This window comes from Diadema antillarum, unplaced genomic scaffold (genome assembly GCF_040938485.1).
Source record: "Diadema antillarum isolate AM-2024a unplaced genomic scaffold, OU_Dant_1.0 seq00001602_RagTag, whole genome shotgun sequence".
Taxonomy (NCBI): domain Eukaryota; kingdom Metazoa; phylum Echinodermata; class Echinoidea; order Diadematoida; family Diadematidae; genus Diadema; species Diadema antillarum.
This window is the reverse complement of record NW_027272316.1, coordinates 615,441-634,387: the sequence shown is the minus strand read 5'-3', so window position 1 is coordinate 634,387 and position 18,947 is coordinate 615,441. Positions and strand designations below refer to the sequence as shown.

The window sequence follows — 18,947 nt, the reverse complement described above, 5'->3', positions numbered from 1 at the left end:
AAATAGCCTGAACCTGGCGCGTGCCACTCTGGCCCAAACCATTCATAAACTCAACATTTTATACCTCAGCTCGGGCCTGGTCTGAGCCAGGAGAGTTACTGAAAGGGGTATAACAGTCTGGGGCTTGCAGGAATGAACAAGGAAAGAATTATTTGAAGGTAGCTCAAGTCGAAGCCCTCAGCAAGACCACTGGCAGGATTTCAAATGTTATGATACTACATTTCTTTCATTCAACTGGCCTCAAATAAGGCTACTTCTTCTTTTTTTTTTCTTTATTTCTTTTCTGAATGATCTCCCACTGATTGATAAAAAAAAGTAAGTAAACAATGTCAAACTCAGAATGACTTATTTTCCTCCTTTAACTATTTCTCCTCCATTCAGTATTTATTTTATTTTTTTTCTCCGGAATACTCCCATACTGGTGACTGCTCCCATCCGTATTTCTTTTCTGAGTTATCCCCCAAAGCAAAGAAGACAAAAAAAAAAAAAAAAAAAAAAAAAAAGTGTGTGTGTCATGTTGCAATTCTGGTACCAAAGAGCCTTACATGTGCTACTCGTCATATCAGAAAAAAACTAGAACTATCACTTACTGTGAATAATACCCCCACCTAACACCGAGGGAAGTTATCTCAACCAGCAATTATTTTGTATGATTTTTATTTAAAAAAATATATAGTTGCCCAAGGGCAATTTATTGTTCAACATTGAATGTATATTTGCTCACTGATAGTCACATGTGCCTTATCTCATGTCAAGTGCTCAAAACATGAGGGAGCAAAATAAGAAAATCAGCAATTTCTATGATTTTCATGAAAAATGCTGTTACCATGGCAACATGTTTGAAATAAAACAAAAAATGAAGTTTGCACAACTATATATCATAGCCACCACATGTGCCAAATTTCAAGTCAAATGCTCAAAAGCTGAGGGAGTTAGCTGAATTAACATTATAGCATGATTTTCATTCAAAATATGCTGTTACCATGGCAATACTTTTTCAACAATGACAAAAGATAAATTTTGCACATCTAGGTAATATAGTGGTCACACATGCCAAATTTGAAGCCAAATGCTCACAAAACTGAGAGTTTGCTGAACCAAAATGTTATATGATTTTCACTCAAAATAGTTATCATGGCAACATATTCTTCAACAATGACGAGAGATAAGGTTTGCACATCTTCTTACTATAGCGGTCACATGTGCCAAATTTCAAGCCAAATGCCTAAAGACTGAGGGGGGTAACTGAATCCACAATATTTTTGTATGATTTTCAATCAAAATATGCTGTTACCATGGCAACACATTGTTAGCGCTCATTTTTTTTTTTATGAAATCACTTACAAACTGTAAAAAAGTTGCAATCTGCAGAGCTCCTTCCTGATTTTGGAGTTCATAATGCAGTGCTACCATGTCAACATACTTTCTGCTACTCTTCAAATTTTCCTTATGTTGTTTTTCTACTGTGACATCACAAATTATACCCGGGTAGTCTTTTTATCCAGCAGTGGTAGTACCTAAACTTTAAAAATTCAAAACTTTTGAAGGCATTGTCTAAATTTTCCGAAAACTTCACTGATGTGTTCTACTAACATTTCTGCATTCGCTCAATCCACTTTTACATTTGGGTTTCATATTCCCCTTTAAAATCTGACACTGGCCCATTTCACACGAATTCAAAATGACTCTCCATTTTGAATTCAACAAGCATGGTCAACACAACATGATTCACTTAATACTGAATATGATAATGTTTTTCTTCCATATGAGTCAACATTTTTGAAAAACACACAAACACAAAGCTTTTCTTTGGAAGGAGCAGATACATGCTCTGCTGCAGTTTTTTTTGCCCGTTCTTACATCAATTAACATTGATTTAATTTTCAGTGTGAGGGGAGTTGATGGTAAGAGTTGTTACTGAGGACAATTACCTGTTGCTTCTCTGACGACTGCAATATCAGTTGGGGACCCCAGGCCTGAGCGGAGAAGCACAGCTGACACAATTTTCCTGTAGAGACTCTCCAGCTCATCCCTTGTTCTTGCTCGGCTGTCAGTAATTTCTCTGATAACTGGGGTTAGTCGCTGCTCGAGCACACGTCTATGCTCTTCCAGAAAATCACCTACAAAAAATATTTTGGTTACTCTTCACTTGCCAAAATATTTCATTATAAGATTATCAACAATTCATATGATACATTCAACACACACAAAATATACTTAAAAGGCGTATCAGGGCAATTACCCCCAGTCAAATGCTGGCTAGTGATAAGGTTAGAGTAAAGATTAGGGTTGGGGTTAGGTTTAGGGTATAGAGTTTGGGTTAGGATTAGGTTCAGGATTAGGATTAGGGTTAGGGTAAGGGTCCGGGTAATTGCCCAGGGGGTAATTGCCCTAGATACCTACAAAAGGACCTCTCTTTCATTTGCCAATATTCAATTACAAAAACTAGAAAAGCACTCCGAGAGTGCAGACCTCCGCCAAGCAGTTACTTTCCACCGATGATCTTGCTCTTCCATAGAGATCAGTGATTTCCACCCACTGAAAAATTGCCCGATTTCCCAATAAAGAAGCCTTTGTTACATCATAAACCCTCAGATGCGCGGCGCGCCTTGCCCCAGCAGAAACTAGAGCACGCACTTTAGTGCGCGTATGAAAACTTCAAAAACGCGCAGCTTGAACTCCCAAGTTCATTGACCCTACGTGGTAAAATATCGAAAATCCTTCATAAAACCCATAACAATTTCTGGATCACTACCAAAATTTAATCATCTGTTCCTTGTGTCATTCCCAACCTTTCCTGCAAGTTTCATCTAAATCTGTGCACAACTTTTTGAGTTATTTTGCACACGGACAAACAAACAAACTAACAAACTAACTAACAAACAAACCAACGGTAACGAAAACATAACCTCCCTTGGCGGAGGTAAAAAACCAACAATTCCTGATACATGCACATCTGACAAAAAAGAACATAAATAGAAGTACTTACAGAAAGTTGTAATAAAATGTTCTTGGAAATATGTTAAAACAAGAGGTTATGAAGAAAATCTGATGATTTTGTGAGGTAAAAATACGCACAAATTGTCATAATTCAACAGGCATAATTCATCTGTGAAACTGAGCAAATTATGATTAGTATTGACAGTATTATGCAAGTTTAAAATGCAGACTGTGTGTGCACTCCTTGTGGCAAGTGTAGCTTATCAGCATTAGAAAACTTACTTCTGGAAGTGTAGTTCATGTCAAAGTAGACCTGCATTTTAACAGTGTCCAGGGCTGATGATCTTGAATCAAGCAATCTGTCAACACAGATCTTGATACATGTGGGCAAAAACAGGATAAGAAACTGTTAGCAACACTCCCTAAACTGAACAATGATGTCAAGTTATCATTCCTTGGAACTTCTCACATTTTGCGTTTATATTCAACACAATGACACACAATATTTGCCAACGTATCAATCTCACGATTTATTGCCCAAAGCTCCCACATCATATACAATTGTACATGGTGCAGATCGCATAAACACAAACTAGAAATGTCACTATGGTGACAAGAACACCTTTGCCATTATATTGCATGGTTCTCCAAACAGGTCTTTCATACATCTTGACAATGTGAGATGATAGTTTCACATGACTGGCAAGAAAAAAAATATTGAAATGACATGTTTGAAATTTTGGCACAACCACAAATGTGTGTTTACATTTCTTGAACTGGGTTTCACTTGGATGGCTGAATTGTTTCAGATGGTGCAACTTAGGTGAATTTCTCCAAGATTTTGATATGTTGTAGCTGAGACTTTGGGCTATCGTGAGTGTGCCCTTCGTTTTTTCATACAATGTCGGAATCACATCAAAAAACTTACCGGTACTTGAAATTAAAGTTTATCTTCGATGTATTGAAATATTTCTTTCTTTTTGCAACTTTATGTGCAATAACTCAAGAAAAACATACCCTATCACCACCATATTTTGCACATGTTTAGTTCATGTCACGAACATTATTTCATGAAAAAACAACTACTTGATCAGACGCCATCTTGGGTATGTAAATTAGGGTCAAAGGTCATAGATGTTTCATCCTGTATCTTGGTGAATACATGTCCTATCTTTCCCATATTTTGCACATGTAAAGACCATGTTACAAGGATCATTTCACAAAATAACCACTTTTTGCTCAGATGCCATCTTGTCTGTGCAAATTGGGGTCAAATGTCATATGTACTTCTTTCTGTATCTTCGTTATGACGTGTTATCTCTATGGGAGGGGATTTTTTTAAATGTGAAAATTGACATGATTGTCTTTATCGAGCACTAGCTCACTTACCCTTCGGTGAATTTCTCCCAGATTTATATGTTTTAGCTGAGACTTTGCGCTATCATTATGTGCCCTTCGTTTTTTCATACGATGTCGGAATCACGTTAAAAATCTTGGTTGAAATTAAAGCTTATCTTCGATGTATTCAGATATTTCTTTCTTTCTGCAACTTTCTTTGCAATAACTCAAGAAAAACACGCCCTATCACCCCCATATTTTGCACATGTTTAGTTCATGTCACGTACATTATTTCATGAAATAACAACTACTTGACTGGACACTATCTTGGGTATGTAAATAAGGGTCAAAGCTCATAAATGTTGCATTTTGTATCTTGGTGAATACCTGTCCTATCTTTGCCATATTTTGCACACGTATATAGACGATGTCGCAAGAATCATTTCACAAAATAACCACTTTTTCCTCAGATGCCATCTTCGGAGTGTAAAGGTGGGTCAAAGGTCATATGTATTTGTTGCTGTATCTTCGTTATTCAGTGTATACAGAATTTGGTACCAAAGATGGCAGATATGACTCCCTTTTCTAAATGAGAATCCAAACATCACACGGCCAACGTCTATAAACACAGATGAAACTTGTATTGTCATGCCTATTGCGATCAGGACTTGAATCATTGATTTAAACAAGGCAATCGCCAAATTGTGTCTCGCCCATTCGCGTACAAGGAATTAATATCTTTTATAACTCCCAGAAGTTAATTGACTTGCTTATGACCTTTGACCTTGTGGTGACCTTCAGTACCCTAAGGGACATTTACCATCCAAGTTTGGTCACAAACGGACAAAGGGATCAAAAGTAATGAGCCATAATCGAAACGCGCCATAAAAACTTAACATTGGGCCCTAAAAATTTGTTGACCCCTTTGTGACCTTTGACCTTGTGATGACCTTTAATTCCCCAAGGGACATCTACCGTCCAAGTTTGGTCACAAACGGACATAGGGATCAAAAGTTATGAGCCACAATCAAAACGCGCCCTAAAACATAACATTGGGCCCTAAAAGTTTGTTGACCCCTGTCTGTGACCTTTGACCTTGTGACGACCTTCACCTCCCCAAGGGACATGTTCCATCCAAGTTTGGTCACAAACGGACAAAGGGATCAAAAGTTATGAGCCATAAATGAAATGCACCCTAAAAACTTAACATTGGGCCCTAAAAGTTCGTTGACCCCTGTCTGTAACCTTTGACCTTGTGGTTACCTTCAACTTTCCAAGAGACATCTACCATCACCCAAGTTTGATTGCCATTGTAGCAACATGTGCTGAGTTATGTGTGATAAGAGTCTTGCAAGTAAACTTTAACATATGACCTCAAATGACCTTTGACCTTATCATGTGACCTCTTACGGCACCATAACATGAAGGTACCCCAAGTGCATCCATCACCCAAGTTTGATTGCTATTGTAGCAACATGTGTCGAGTTACGAGTGATAAGAGAGTCTTGCATGTAAACTTTAATGTATGACCTCAAATGACCTTTGACCTTATCATGTGACCTCCAACGGCAACATAACATGAAGGTGCCCCCAGTGCATCTATGACCCAAGTTAGGTTGTAATCCAAGCAACTTATGTGAAGTTATTTGTCCAAAGAGAGTCTTGCAGGTAAACTTTAACATAGAAAAGAGGGTCTTGCACATACCCTTTAATATATGACCTCAAATGACCTTTGACCTCATCACATGACCTCTGACAACACCATAACATGAAGATACCCCTAGTGCTTCTATCACCCAAGTGTGGCTGCCATTGCTGTAACAGTTGCCAAGTTATGCATCATAAGAGAGTCTTGCAGGTAAACTTTAACATTTGTGACGGACGACGGACGACGGACGGACGACGGACGGACGACGGACGGACGACGGACGACGGACGGACGACGGACGGACGACGGACGGACGCCATTTGGATCCCTTAGTCTCGCCTTCACCTCCGGTGGGCGAGACAAAAAATCGGATCACCTTAATTTGTCAGTGATGACAAATTACAATCTCTAGTTTCTTTTTAAACTTGGTGTATGCATGTTTAACCCAAAGAGGTTCTATATGTAATAGAGTAAGCGCTTACCATTCAGTGCGTACAAATGAAAATGGGGCCAACTGAACAGTTAGACAGGGCAGAGCCAGGCAAAAACTGCCTTTTTTTCCAGTCAAGGTTTTCTCACTTGATTCTGGTACTTTTGACCATACTTAACAAAATAAGCTTCTGCGCCATCTTGAAATCTGTCCCAAATCCAAGATGGCCGCCAAATATCCAAAATGGCCGCCAGATGACCTAAAAAGTGCCTTCTGTGGTTAAGATTTGTCTGGGGATGGGTTTTTTTTTTACTCTATTTGATGATAAATGGTAAGAGGAATAAGATTCAGTGAATTAAAATTAAAATCAGTTTCTTTTTTATTGCGAAAATCCAACATGGCCGCCAGACGCAGCTCCCGAAATTAATAAATGTCATAATAACCGGAGGGCCAAACCCTAAAAACTCGCTTACATAACAAGTGAGTTCCACTCTCTCTACAAACTAAGTAGACCATGCTTATTTTCAATTTTTTATTGTAACAAACCACATTCCACTGGTCTACCTCAAAAAATTTGTTGCGAAAGCCTCCAAATCCAAAATGGCGTCCAAGATGGCCGCCATATTTACTGAATTTGCTATTTGAAATATAGAATTTGATAGAAACATCAGATTTCAACAAATGTGATGTCATATGAAAGAAAATAAAATTTCCTACAAGTTGATACCAGTTTTGTGGGCGATTGTGATAACTGAATTGAGATATAAAGGAAAAACACTCATTTTTTGATATTTTTCTGAAAAAAGGAAAATCATGAAAATGCTTGATTCATCATAAATCAGAAAAAGAGCAAAGGATTATCTTGAAACATTTTTAAGAATTTTGTTTAACATATAATTAATATTTGGAGAAAATTAGGGGTCAGTACCATTTGCGGTTCAGGAGTTATAATGTCTCAAACTTGAAAACTCACTATGTAAAAATGTCCACTTTAGCTGTGACAAGACCTTGTTGGTCGTAAAGAGAGTCTGCACGCGCCAAGACTACTACACGCACCACTGGCACTGACGCTTGCAGCTATGCCAGTGGTGCGTGTAGTAGTCTTGGTGTGCGCAGACTTTTTTGACAAACAAGAGTTTGTGCCTGCAAACTAACTTTTCATACCAAGTGGTAGCTCAGGTGACGCTGATCGTTATTATTTCAAAGTAGATTGTTCTGATATGTTTTTATGCCTCCGCCAACGAAGTGGCCGGAGGCATTATGTTTTCGGGTCGTCCGTCCGTCCGTCCGTCCGTATGTATGTCCGGACGTCCGTCCCATTTTGTTTTTGTCGATATCTCAAGAACAGTGTGGTGGTTTTACATCAAACTTGGTACGAGGGTATATCCTGGGTAATGATACTTTGTTTGGATTTTAGGGTCATGGGGTCAAAGGTCAAAGGTCACAGGTTACTTTGTGAAAAAAAGGTTGAAATTTCACGTTTTTCTCCATATCTCGCAAATGGTTAAAGGTATCTTCATGGAACTTAGTATATATATGCTTGTACCGATGCGCAGTGATTATTGAGGAAAGTTGGGGGTCATGGGTCAAAGGTCAGGGGGTTCAAAGGTCAAGGTCAACTCCTCAAAATATCACTACTTATATTTATACAATGCCTGAAGGTTTGTTTTTTTTTAACTTGATGTATGCATGTATTACCAAATATATATTCTGTGGGAAGTTTTTGCCAAAAGGTCAAAAGTCAAAAGGTCACAGGTCAAGTGAAAGTGCTTAATTGCACTTTTTCCTCCATATCTCGAAAGTAACTCAAGGTATCATCATGAAACTTACATAATATGCATGTTCTACCTGACAGTGATTCTCTTTGGAACTGTGAGGTCAAAGGTCAAAGGCCAGGTTTAGATAATGCTATTTTACCATTTGATACTGAAATTATACTTTTTCTCAATACCTTGAAAATTACTCAATGCATAAACTTATAAAAGGGTCAAAAGTCAAGTACAAATCATCAGTTCCCCAAATACCTGCACTCTGACGTTTTAATCATTCATCCAATTGAAACTAGTTCTAGGAAAGTGAACATTCAGCACATTTGTGGCAAACCTGTCATTTTAATATTTTGCCAATTGTGTGAAACTGTCATCACACAGTGTCAAGACATTGATTTGTGGCAAACCTGTCATTTTAATATTTTGCCAATTGTGTGAAACTGTCATCACGCATTGTCAAGACATTGTACGAAGCTGTCATCACACATTGTCAAGACATTGTACTATAGACTTATTAGGAGAACCATGCATTATGGCGGAGGCATACCAGTCGCCGTAGCGACATTTCTAGTTTTTTTATACTAAGCTGTCAACAGTTATCAATGTTATGGTTTATTGAAAAGAAATGGTGATATATATATTTCCCCAATATACATAAGTAATTCTGTTCAAAAATACAATCCGACACGAAGGCTACGTTCATCATCAGATGCATTCTTACTCCAAATACCCAGAGTAAAACATGGGTATGGTGATCGTGCTTTTTCCGTTATGGGACCAAAATTGTGGAATCAGTTACCTCTCCAGTTAAGGGAACTGTCATCTACTGAGTCATTCAAATCCAAACTTAAAACTTATCTGTTCCTTTCATACTGAGGACTGTAATTGCTGTATGTCATTAATATTGGATCAATATTGTGTTTTTAATTGGTATATGTTGTATTCTTTATTTGGTATATATTTGTTTTTGTTTACCATTTTCTTCTTTGTTGAAATGTTTGCATATGTATATGCACGTAAATATATGATATCTTTTCATTTTTGAAGCGCCATGAGCACTGAAAAGTGGACCTGTGCGCTATACAAGTAGCCACTATTATTATTATTATTATATCTCCGTATGTTTTAGGCTTCATTATATATATATATATATATATATATATATACATATATATATATTTTTTTTTTTACATGGTACAATGTTTTGTGATACAACTAACATGCACATATAAATCGAATGTGATATCTCTTCCAATGGTAAACGATACCTTTAGTGTGTTGCGTCAGAGTCAAATCTTGATTAATAATTTGATATATTTTTAGAATTTCTTGTATTGCTGTCTATCATATATATTGCCTTGTTTAAACCATATTGAGGGTTTATTTATATATTTTTTTTTGGGGGGGGGGGGGGGGTGGAGCTCATTTTAGTGTTTGGGTAAGGCCCGATCTTTGATTTACTGTATACGCTATATATTTCGCGGGGGTTTTATTTTCGCGAATTTCGCGAGTCAGGAGCTATTCGCGAAATTAACAACACACGAAAATATTACCTTCCAAAATGAATCCCTTGCCTTGATGATACGAACATTTCAGTACTAGTATACCATGTCACGGCTTACCGAACAGACCATACTGGCTAAGCTTGTTTAATACGCACGTCCACGTCTACTTACGAATACTGTAGAGAGCCAATCCATTATCGCAAGGGGACCACTCGTCAGAAATCTAGCGCGATGGACTTAACCACTTCAAAAATGTTGAATTCTAACTTTACTAGTTCGCAGAGTTTGGTAAGTTTTTTTCATGCAGTGTATAACTAGTATCATTCTTATTTGCTAGTAAGTTGAAAATTCACACTTTCTTTGCCACTTCATATTTTCTCTGGTCCCCCAATCGCGAATTTAACCACTCGCGAAAATGTGTGACAGCGGCAATTCGCGAAAATTTATGTACGCGAAAATTATAGCGTATACAGTAAAAAAGAAATACTTCTGTATCAAAGATATGCTTTTGTACTTGTATGTTACTCTGCTGTTGTAGAAACGTGAATGATGATGGCATATGTGTAATAATATCTGATCCGTACATGTCCTTGAGAGCCCTTCTGATCCGAGCACCCCCCCCCTAAAAATCTGACATGGCGGCAATTTCTCAAAGTTGCTTTTAAATGTGTTGTGCGAAATTACTTTTCAGTATATCGTTCAAATAACACTGTCCAAAATGATTATTCATGCTGTATATTCACATTTCTGAGGGGCTTACATTCTACAAGACTTGTCTTTTTTAGTGGGTCTCTCCATTTTTCGAATTATCCACAATGTTTACTTACTTCAAATCACTCGAGTTTTATGATAATCTGTAATGATTGTAAGGTGCTACGATTATTGTATTCTTTTCATCCTACATAGTTTTGAGCGCCTGATTTTCTGTTACCAAAAAAGAAGAAGTGATGTTTATATGTTCTTGTCGAAAAATGAAATAAAACATTGAACTGAATTGAATTGAATTGAATTTACAAATAAGCATGCTGAAAGTGTATTCACTGTGAATAGATTTTTCTTACATCGTTTTAGGCTGATTTCATGTGGGTTATAGTGTCAAAATTGAATTGAACTAATGCCATTGGTAGATGCTTTCACATTTTAGATATCAGGATCACTCGATAGTGAAAATGTTCATTTTCATTCCTTTTAGAGTGATCTCAGGGATCACTCAAAGAGTGACAAGTGATCCCTATAAAGGTCACTCTAAAATGAGTGAAAATGAAAATTTTCACTCAAAATTCACTCCAATTTTACTTTAAATTTACTGATTTCCGTTATTAACTCCTTCAAAAATGAAACTTCCACTCTATTTTTTCTTCTTTTTCGGAGTAGAATATCACTGGTTTTAAAGATATCTCCATAAAAACCCATGACGGTTTGAAATAGCACTACAATGTTCAAAATGTATAAAAACTATAAATAGATAGCGCAACACAAAAAATTGTACCAAAATTAAAATAATACATTTAATTTGGCGCAATGAACTATGTCAACTTTGATGGCCTGCAATCTTGAAGTTTTTGAGTGATTGATCCAAATTTTGTTTTAAACTTTCTATAGCATGGTTGTTTCAAGCTTCTACCTCTATTTGAAAGACATTTTTTGCTTCATCTCATCTGCTCCAGAACAATCTACTTTGAAATGAATGCGATCGGCGTCACCTGAGCTATCATTTGGTATGAAAAGTTAGTTTGCAGGCACAAACTCTTGTTTGTCAAAAAAGTCTGCGCGCACCAAGACTACTACATGCACCACTGACGCTGCTACAAGCGTCAGTGCCAGTGGTGCGTGTAGTAGTCTTGGCGCGTGCAGACTCTCTTTACGACCAACAAGGTCTTGTCACAGCTAAAGTGGACATTTTTACATAGTGAGTTTTCAAGTTTGAGACATTATAACTCCTGAACCGCATATGGTACTGACCCCTAATTTTCTCCAAATATTAATTATATGTTAAACAAAATTCTTAAAAACGTTTCAAGATAATCCTTTGCTCTTTTTCTTATTTATGCTGAATCAAGCATTTTCATGATTTTCCCTTTTTTTCAGAAAAATATCAGAAAATGAGTATTTTTCCTTAAAATCTCAATCCAGTTATCACAATCTCCCACAAAACTGGTATCAACTTGTAGGAAATTTTATTTTCTTTCATATGACATCACATTTGTTGAAATCTGATGTTTCTATCAAATTCTATATTTCAAATAGTAAATTCAGTAAATATGACGGCCATCTTGGACGCCATTTTGGATTTTGAGGCTTTCGCAACAAATTTTTTGAGGTAGACCAGTGGTATGTTATTTGTTACAATAAAAATTTGAAAATAAGCATGGTCTACTTAGTTTGTAGAGAGAGTGGAACTCACTCATTAAGTATGCGAGTTTTTATTGTTTGGCCCTCCGGTTATTATGACATTTATTAATTTCGGGAGCTGCGTCTGGCGGCCATGTTGGATTTTCGCAATAAAAAAGAAACTGATTCTAATTTTTATTCACTGAATCTTATTCCTCTTACCATTTATCATCAAATAGAGTAAAAAAAAAACCCATCCCCAGACAAATCTTAACCACAGAAGGCATTTTTTAGGTCCTCTGGCGGCCATTTTGGATTTTTGGCGGCCATCTTGGATTTGGGACAGATTTCAAGATGGCGCAGAAGCTTATTTTGTTAAGTATGGTATAAAGTACCAGAATCAAGTGAGAAAACCTTGACTGGAAAAAAAGGCAGTTTTTGCCTGGCTCTGCCCTGTCTAAGTGGCGAGCGTGCACGAAAGAGGTCGACTACCAGAAGCCTGAACCAGGAAGTGCCTATAGTAATGTACACGTAAAGTACAGCTTCGAAGATGGGGTTGGGTTAGAAAACTCATTCTAATGTTAAGGAAAATCAATATTTGTCCATATGCCTCCGGATTCTATTAGAGAGATACATTCTCAACACAGTAGGTATACATGTTTTGATGAAAAAAGGACTTGCTCTAATGTGTCAAACATATAGTGCCTTAAAAAGGTCCTGAGACAGCCCACAGACCTAAATCTGTGGAAATTCCAATCTATATGTGGTATTTCCTGTAGAACATGAATCCAGTGATTATTTTTCGTCAAACGCTTTCGATTTACGGCTGCCGCTGGATAATGAACTTGACAGGACACGCCCCCTTCAAAATGCCCCGAATCTCTGGAATCGAGCTGTCAATCAACGTGACGTAATTTACGTCAGCAAAGGAAGGCAGTCTCGCTCTGGGTGCTCCAATCGCACTATAGCGTATACGACAAGGCGTGAGTACACAAGCGTTTTAGCGGGATATTTGACTGATAGCTGCCGATTAATTGTTAAATAATTGTTGCTTTCGACCAGCAATCACAAGGAGAATGACATCGCCGCTTGAGTCAGATTCGGAGGATTCTAGATTCAGCTCAAGCTCTCCAGAATCTGACGGAGATGTTGATGACAGTGCCGAAAATGACGGCATTCAGCCTTACAGGTTTGAGCCCGAAGCAAGCTCAAGCGACGCCGAAGAAGCTGAAGAGGGGGACGGAATTCATGGAGTAGACGCTGAAAGCCGTCTGGGCAATTGTCACTGGTAGGTGATAATTTCAATGACCTATGATATATATATTTTTTATAACGATCATGGTGCTTAGAATCATATAATCATGGCTATCTTGTCGTCCATACAGTGCAGTGCATTAGCGAAGCGTTCGTACACTGCCGTTTACGCTACGCCGCTCGCTGTCCCGAGCTCCTCCGTCGCGCTTACATTGTGCGTGGCGTTTGCTTTGTGCACTGACAATGTATGCATGCACTGTTCGGACACCTGCAATTACTGCACCGGCCACTTTTATCGGCCTCGGGCCACCTGAACCCGTATGCATTGTGTACATAACACTGTACTGTATGTAGATGACAATGACAATGACAATGGCGTTTGCTGTGCTGTGTGGCGCTGACGACGCTGGCTGGACTATCGTATCGCTCATTCTTATTGTGAATTTGTACTTCCCAGTAATCAGAAACTTTTTAAGGCTTGTTGAAACTGCTTCACAGATCTAGCAGTACCGTACTCAGTATTCATAATCACATTAATCATACTATTACTAGTCTAGAAAGAATCTAGATAACTCCACAGGAGATGTTTGGGAGGTCTAGATACTTCTTGTCCAAGTACAAGATCCGAGAACTCAAACAGTTATTTGTGTGTTAGTGTGATACTGATGATAGTGATATTGATATTCATTCAAGTTAATGAATGACTTGCTATTTGCCATTTAGATAGGCCTACGGGTACTACAACTTTAGATAGTAAACATTAATTACGACGCGAGTAGGGCGCCTACACTGTAATAGTATCAATATACATGTCTGACATGACATCGTATTGACGTGAAACTGTAATGGCATGCTCATCCTTTTTCTATCCAGCTCAAATCAAGGTTATTAATATTATCTACAATATCGATGTACTACACCGTACAGGTATTTCAATTTCTAGATGATAAGCAGCATGCCACATGAGTGTCAATAGTGACAATACACTGTTTTATGCGAGTAGCTTACTGGAGTCAACATGACAATGATACATGGTTATACAACATGTATGTTTAGGCCAGATACAATTCGTCGGGTGCCCGTGCATTGGCCGCTAACGCAATACAATTTATATTGCGTTAGCGGCCAATGCACTGGCACCCGACGAATTGTACTTACACATTTATTGCATCTAGACTATAGGAAGAAAGCAGTGACAGAAGTGTATCAAAATGTAAGTTATACATTGTGATAAACATGTTTCTCATTGTAGATTATGATGAATAATGTAGCATGCAAGAAGTGTCGGGGGAATTAAAAAAAACAACAACACCTGTGTAGCCTATCATAGACTATACAGGCCTACACTGTGGATGTCAAGTACTGTTACGTAAGATTGACTCGTGAAAGGTAGATTACATGACAGCTAGAGGAGGCTAATGTGTGTGCAGCTGTATTCGTGAAGAACACACTTCTTCATGACATGGCACAGGGTTTTCATGTGCTTTTTATACGTTTTATTTTTACAGGTGTTCATGCAGTGGGCAGTGCCAGGCAATGCCGACCCTCCGGGAGAGCGTATGCTGTAAAGAGGTAGCACGTGTCGTAGAAACAATGGACGACGTAACTAATGAACTGGACGGTGAAGAAACAGATCCACTGGACTGCATCACAGCGCATCCTGGATTCAGCCCTGTCTGCCTGAATCGATGGGTTCTCAAAACGGCATACCACCAATACAGGCAGCAGTATGGAGACCAGGAGAGAGTGGATGCAAGTATAAACCAGTAAGTGTGATCTTGGTATGGTATACATGTACAGTACATTGATTTCAGTATCAAAAATTTGCATGCAGTGTCTCTCAATAGGCCCTCATAAGACTTTATTTTTTCTGTAATTGTCAACAACAACAATTGTATTTGTGCATACATCTTCACACATAAAGGATTCCTTTAATCCATGCACAAAATGTACAACTATTTCAGAAAGACTTTTGGGTAGATTGGAGCCAATAGCATGCCCTTGCAGGTGATTATACCTGAATTTGTTTTGTGATTAGTTCATTTCAGATTCCAAACAGTTTATAGTTTCATGATAAAACAGAGCAACAGAACCCCCTGCTCATTCAGTCTTAGGGCAGTGATTTATGAAGCGGCAATGATAATCCAGTACACTGAAGTGTCAATATTGTCTTTGTCTAGACAATGAGTTTTTGTTGGCACAGCAAGTACACCAGATGACTTTTCAGTATTATGCACCTCATCGATATACATTTGTACGTAGGTACATTGTACATTCCCGAGTGATTCACACCAATATTTATATAATGTCATACTGTAATTGTAACATTATACCTTCCATAGTGTTGCCTCAAAGTACATACTCCTGAAAGTCTGTGATTTCTGGTCTCATTGTAGATGAAATTATAGCTTTTTGTGTTCAGTTTCAATGTTGATCACAATGGACCTGTCTTCCTTCATACATGGCTGATATACATTGCATAATTTTAGGCTTTCATACATATATACACTGTATATTTTTGGGGGATGCTGTCCATCATTTACCATTATATTGCATGTGTTGCAGGAGTTTTATTTTTTTTTCCAATTTCATTTTGACAAGGAATTTTTGCTTTTCATGACTGTAGAACTTGCATGTTTCGTGAGAGTGAAATTAGGTGAATATTGGTTAGATTTGAGACTAAGTACATTTTACAGTAGGAACTTTGCAATCTGTACTACTGCTGTTGAGATTTCTGAAGTCAATCATGGAAGTACATTGTACAGAACATGACATTTTGTTTTCTTTCTATGACATGCATCAGATATTGAGTACTTTCATGCATGATGACTGGACAGAAATACAAATGTATTTCCGGTTAATATTGCGGTCAATATTTTTCTCTTTTCTTTTGTTATACTTGAATATACAGAAGAAATCGTCACGTTGCATACAGGCAGATGGTGCGATGGATCTGGGGGTACCTGGGGAAGGACATTCGTGTGCCACTGCCATCCTGTGCCGTTGTCCAGATCCGGGAGGCCTTCCCTTCAAAGGAGTACCGTGGCTTCCAGGAGATATGAGTATTCTTCTTTTGCCAGTTCCTGTTCAGCTTCTCCTAGGAGTTACTCAGTGAAAGATTCTTTAATGCAGGCCGTCTTGCCGTTTAAAAAAAAAATATATATATATATGTCCAGTTATAAGGTGTTTAGCGCTTGGTAAAATGAATAATGGTACATGAATGTGAGCTGAGGGCTCTTTGGAGCAAGGAGTTCAACATATAGTGTATCAAAAAGTGATGTGCAGACCTCAGGGATGACAACTCAATGACATGTATCATGACCTCATATTCTTGTATTTCTTCTATCCTATGTGTATTCAGTAATGTATTTGTAAGATAAGGAGCGCAACTGTACAAATGTCTGCGAGGTTGGTGGTAATCTAGAAAGTAGCTTTTACAGTGTCTTCATCTACAATTTTATCAATCCCCAATACTGTGGTACAACGTATGTAATACAGGTATTGGGAAATATCAAGAGCCTTACAAATAATACAAGCTTAATACACTTTTCAGCATATGTAAATCATTACAAAACCAAACACAAGTTCAAACCAAATTTCATGTACATGAAGGCATGCTCAGGAGTTACTGTATATTTTGTTTGTGGACAAATGAATTTTCATGTAACTGTTAGAAAAAAAAAATGAAAGCTTCATCAACAGCTGGATTTCATTTCCCAGAAATGAAAGCAGGGTGCGCCCAGATAATTCAAGTTCATTGTACATGTATTGTTGTACTAACAGTGCCAGCTTCCGTACTGCAGGCCAGCCATGAAACTATCAGTGGTATGACTATATGAAAATCACTGCCAATCAAGATTGTCACATTTGTATATGATGTAAGCCATTTGCAAGAAACAGAAATTTATGCATCTGCAGATCTGGACTGCTGTACATGTATACATGTACATGTGTGTATATCTTCAGATCAACAAAGTGGTGTGTACTGAATGCGTACAGTCAAGAATTCCAGTACACAGATGTGTGCATGCAGTAACAATGAAAAAGAAATGATTTCAGAGTGGAATACAGCTACGCTAATTTTCATGTTTTGAAAGAGGATTTTTTTTTTGTGGAAAATGACATTCACTGTATGTATACATGTATGTTGAACAGTAAGTTTGTTAAAAATAAAAACTCACAACGATATTGAATTGTCATTCTTGTTGTTGACAAATGTTAAGCAAATGAGCCTAGAATTTATGTGAGGAAAGCGTGCGTTGATGCAATGGGATAATCATTACAATAGTCCCTGGCCTTATGTTGACATGTGCTTGGGGAGTCATAAATTATAACTTAATTTGTGACACATTTTATTAAGATCTTCATGGAGTAAATAAAATTGCGGGAAGGCTTATCATGCATTTGTTATACAAACTACTTTAACTCTTGATTATGACTGCATAATTTGAGTCGAAATTATCATTGTCGAGTGGAAGAGGAGAGTGAATGTTATCAAATTACTGTTGTAGTCTCACCCAGTGTTGGCAGCACAATATATGTATATACATACATATATACATATATTTTATATATTTATGAATATATATATATATATATATATATACAGGGGAAACTCGGTATAACGAACACTGCTATAACGAGATATCGGTTATAACGAGGAAATTTTCCCGGTCCCAAATTTCCTTCCACACAAGTCTATGTAAAATGCTACTCTTATAGCGAGATCGGCTATAACGAAATAACTGCTATAACGAGATAAATTTTGTGACTTCCAAACAAAGAAAAACATAGTCAAACAAACCTGCTATAGCGAGGTAAAGCAAAATGCCTTCGGTAAAGCTTTATTTCGCCTGTGCTATCATCTTCCGATATTGTAAAGCTTGATGCGCCAAAAACTGTCTTCTTCACACATAATCATTTTCTTCAGTGCACTCCAGCTAGCACTGCATGTTTTACGTGTAAGTGTGTGTGCGCGCACACATGCAGAAAATGTGGTGGGACGGCCCTATGTATACACATGACATATCATCATGACGTTTAGCAGGTGTGAGGCAATCCGATGCTGTGATTGGCCTTCTACGTAGGGAATTCCCCATCTTCACACACACACGCAGTCATAATGTACATACAGAATGTGTCACATACACACACAGCATTGTACAGACCATATTCAAGCTTTCCACACCACACACCCTTACGATAACCACATACTGGTGCTCCACAGACGATCTTGATACAATCGCAAGCTATATAAATTTATAAATTCAAACATCTACAATTAATAAGAAACACATTCTTGATATTGGATTTCCTTCGCGAAAAACATCTTCTCACCCATAAAGGTGAGTAATTCCCTCACACACAATATCAAGTTATCAGTAGTGATTGAAATATGATGGGTAGTCCCACATGTGCAAATTAATGTCTTTATGTTATGCCTTCTTTTATGCCTACTGATATAACGAGATATCGGCTATAACGAGGAAAATGACTCGGTCCCGACCATCTCGTTATATCGAGTTTCCACTGTATATATACACGTATATTCCAAATTTTATATAATGAAGTGAGTATTACAGGAAAATCACACAAACCACACAACACATTAAAAGTTAGTTGAATTCTTGCTTTCTTTTCTTTGTCTTTTCAGGTCTTTGTCTTACTTTGTTGCTTTCTTGCTTCCAACATGTTTAAAAAAAAAAAAAAAATTAACAAGTTCTATTGAGTAC

General features: G+C 37.6%; 2 protein-coding genes across 2 annotated transcripts in view; one reads left to right on the top strand and one right to left on the bottom strand.

Moving 5' to 3' along the window:
- The window catches only part of LOC139711010 (cilia- and flagella-associated protein 206-like), a 205,095-nt gene that overhangs the window by 141,567 nt on the left and 44,581 nt on the right, over positions 1–18,947 (bottom strand). Inside the window, exons 3-4 of the mRNA XM_071622927.1 lie at positions 3,223–3,313; positions 1,932–2,120 (exon numbers count right to left, since the gene is read on the bottom strand). Coding sequence (XP_071479028.1) covers positions 1,932–2,120; positions 3,223–3,313 — 280 coding nt within the window. The remainder of the gene's footprint in view (positions 1–1,931; positions 2,121–3,222; positions 3,314–18,947) is intronic.
- Positions 13,038–16,277, top strand: LOC139711017 (uncharacterized). The gene is made up of 3 exons (XM_071622939.1): positions 13,038–13,249; positions 14,724–14,981; positions 16,127–16,277. Exons 1-3 carry the CDS (start codon positions 13,038–13,040, stop codon positions 16,275–16,277), a joined length of 621 nt encoding a protein of 206 aa, XP_071479040.1.

Bases quoted from the DNA above. Each gene is read 5' to 3' on its own strand.
- LOC139711017 (XM_071622939.1), top strand. From the start codon at position 13,038: ATGACATCGCCGCTTGAGTCAGATTCGGAGGATTCTAGATTCAGCTCA. The intron at 13,250-14,723 runs GTAGGTGATAAT...TTATTTTTACAG, and splicing joins CGTCTGGGCAATTGTCACTG to GTGTTCATGCAGTGGGCAGT. The intron at 14,982-16,126 runs GTAAGTGTGATC...TTGAATATACAG, and splicing joins GTGGATGCAAGTATAAACCA to AAGAAATCGTCACGTTGCAT.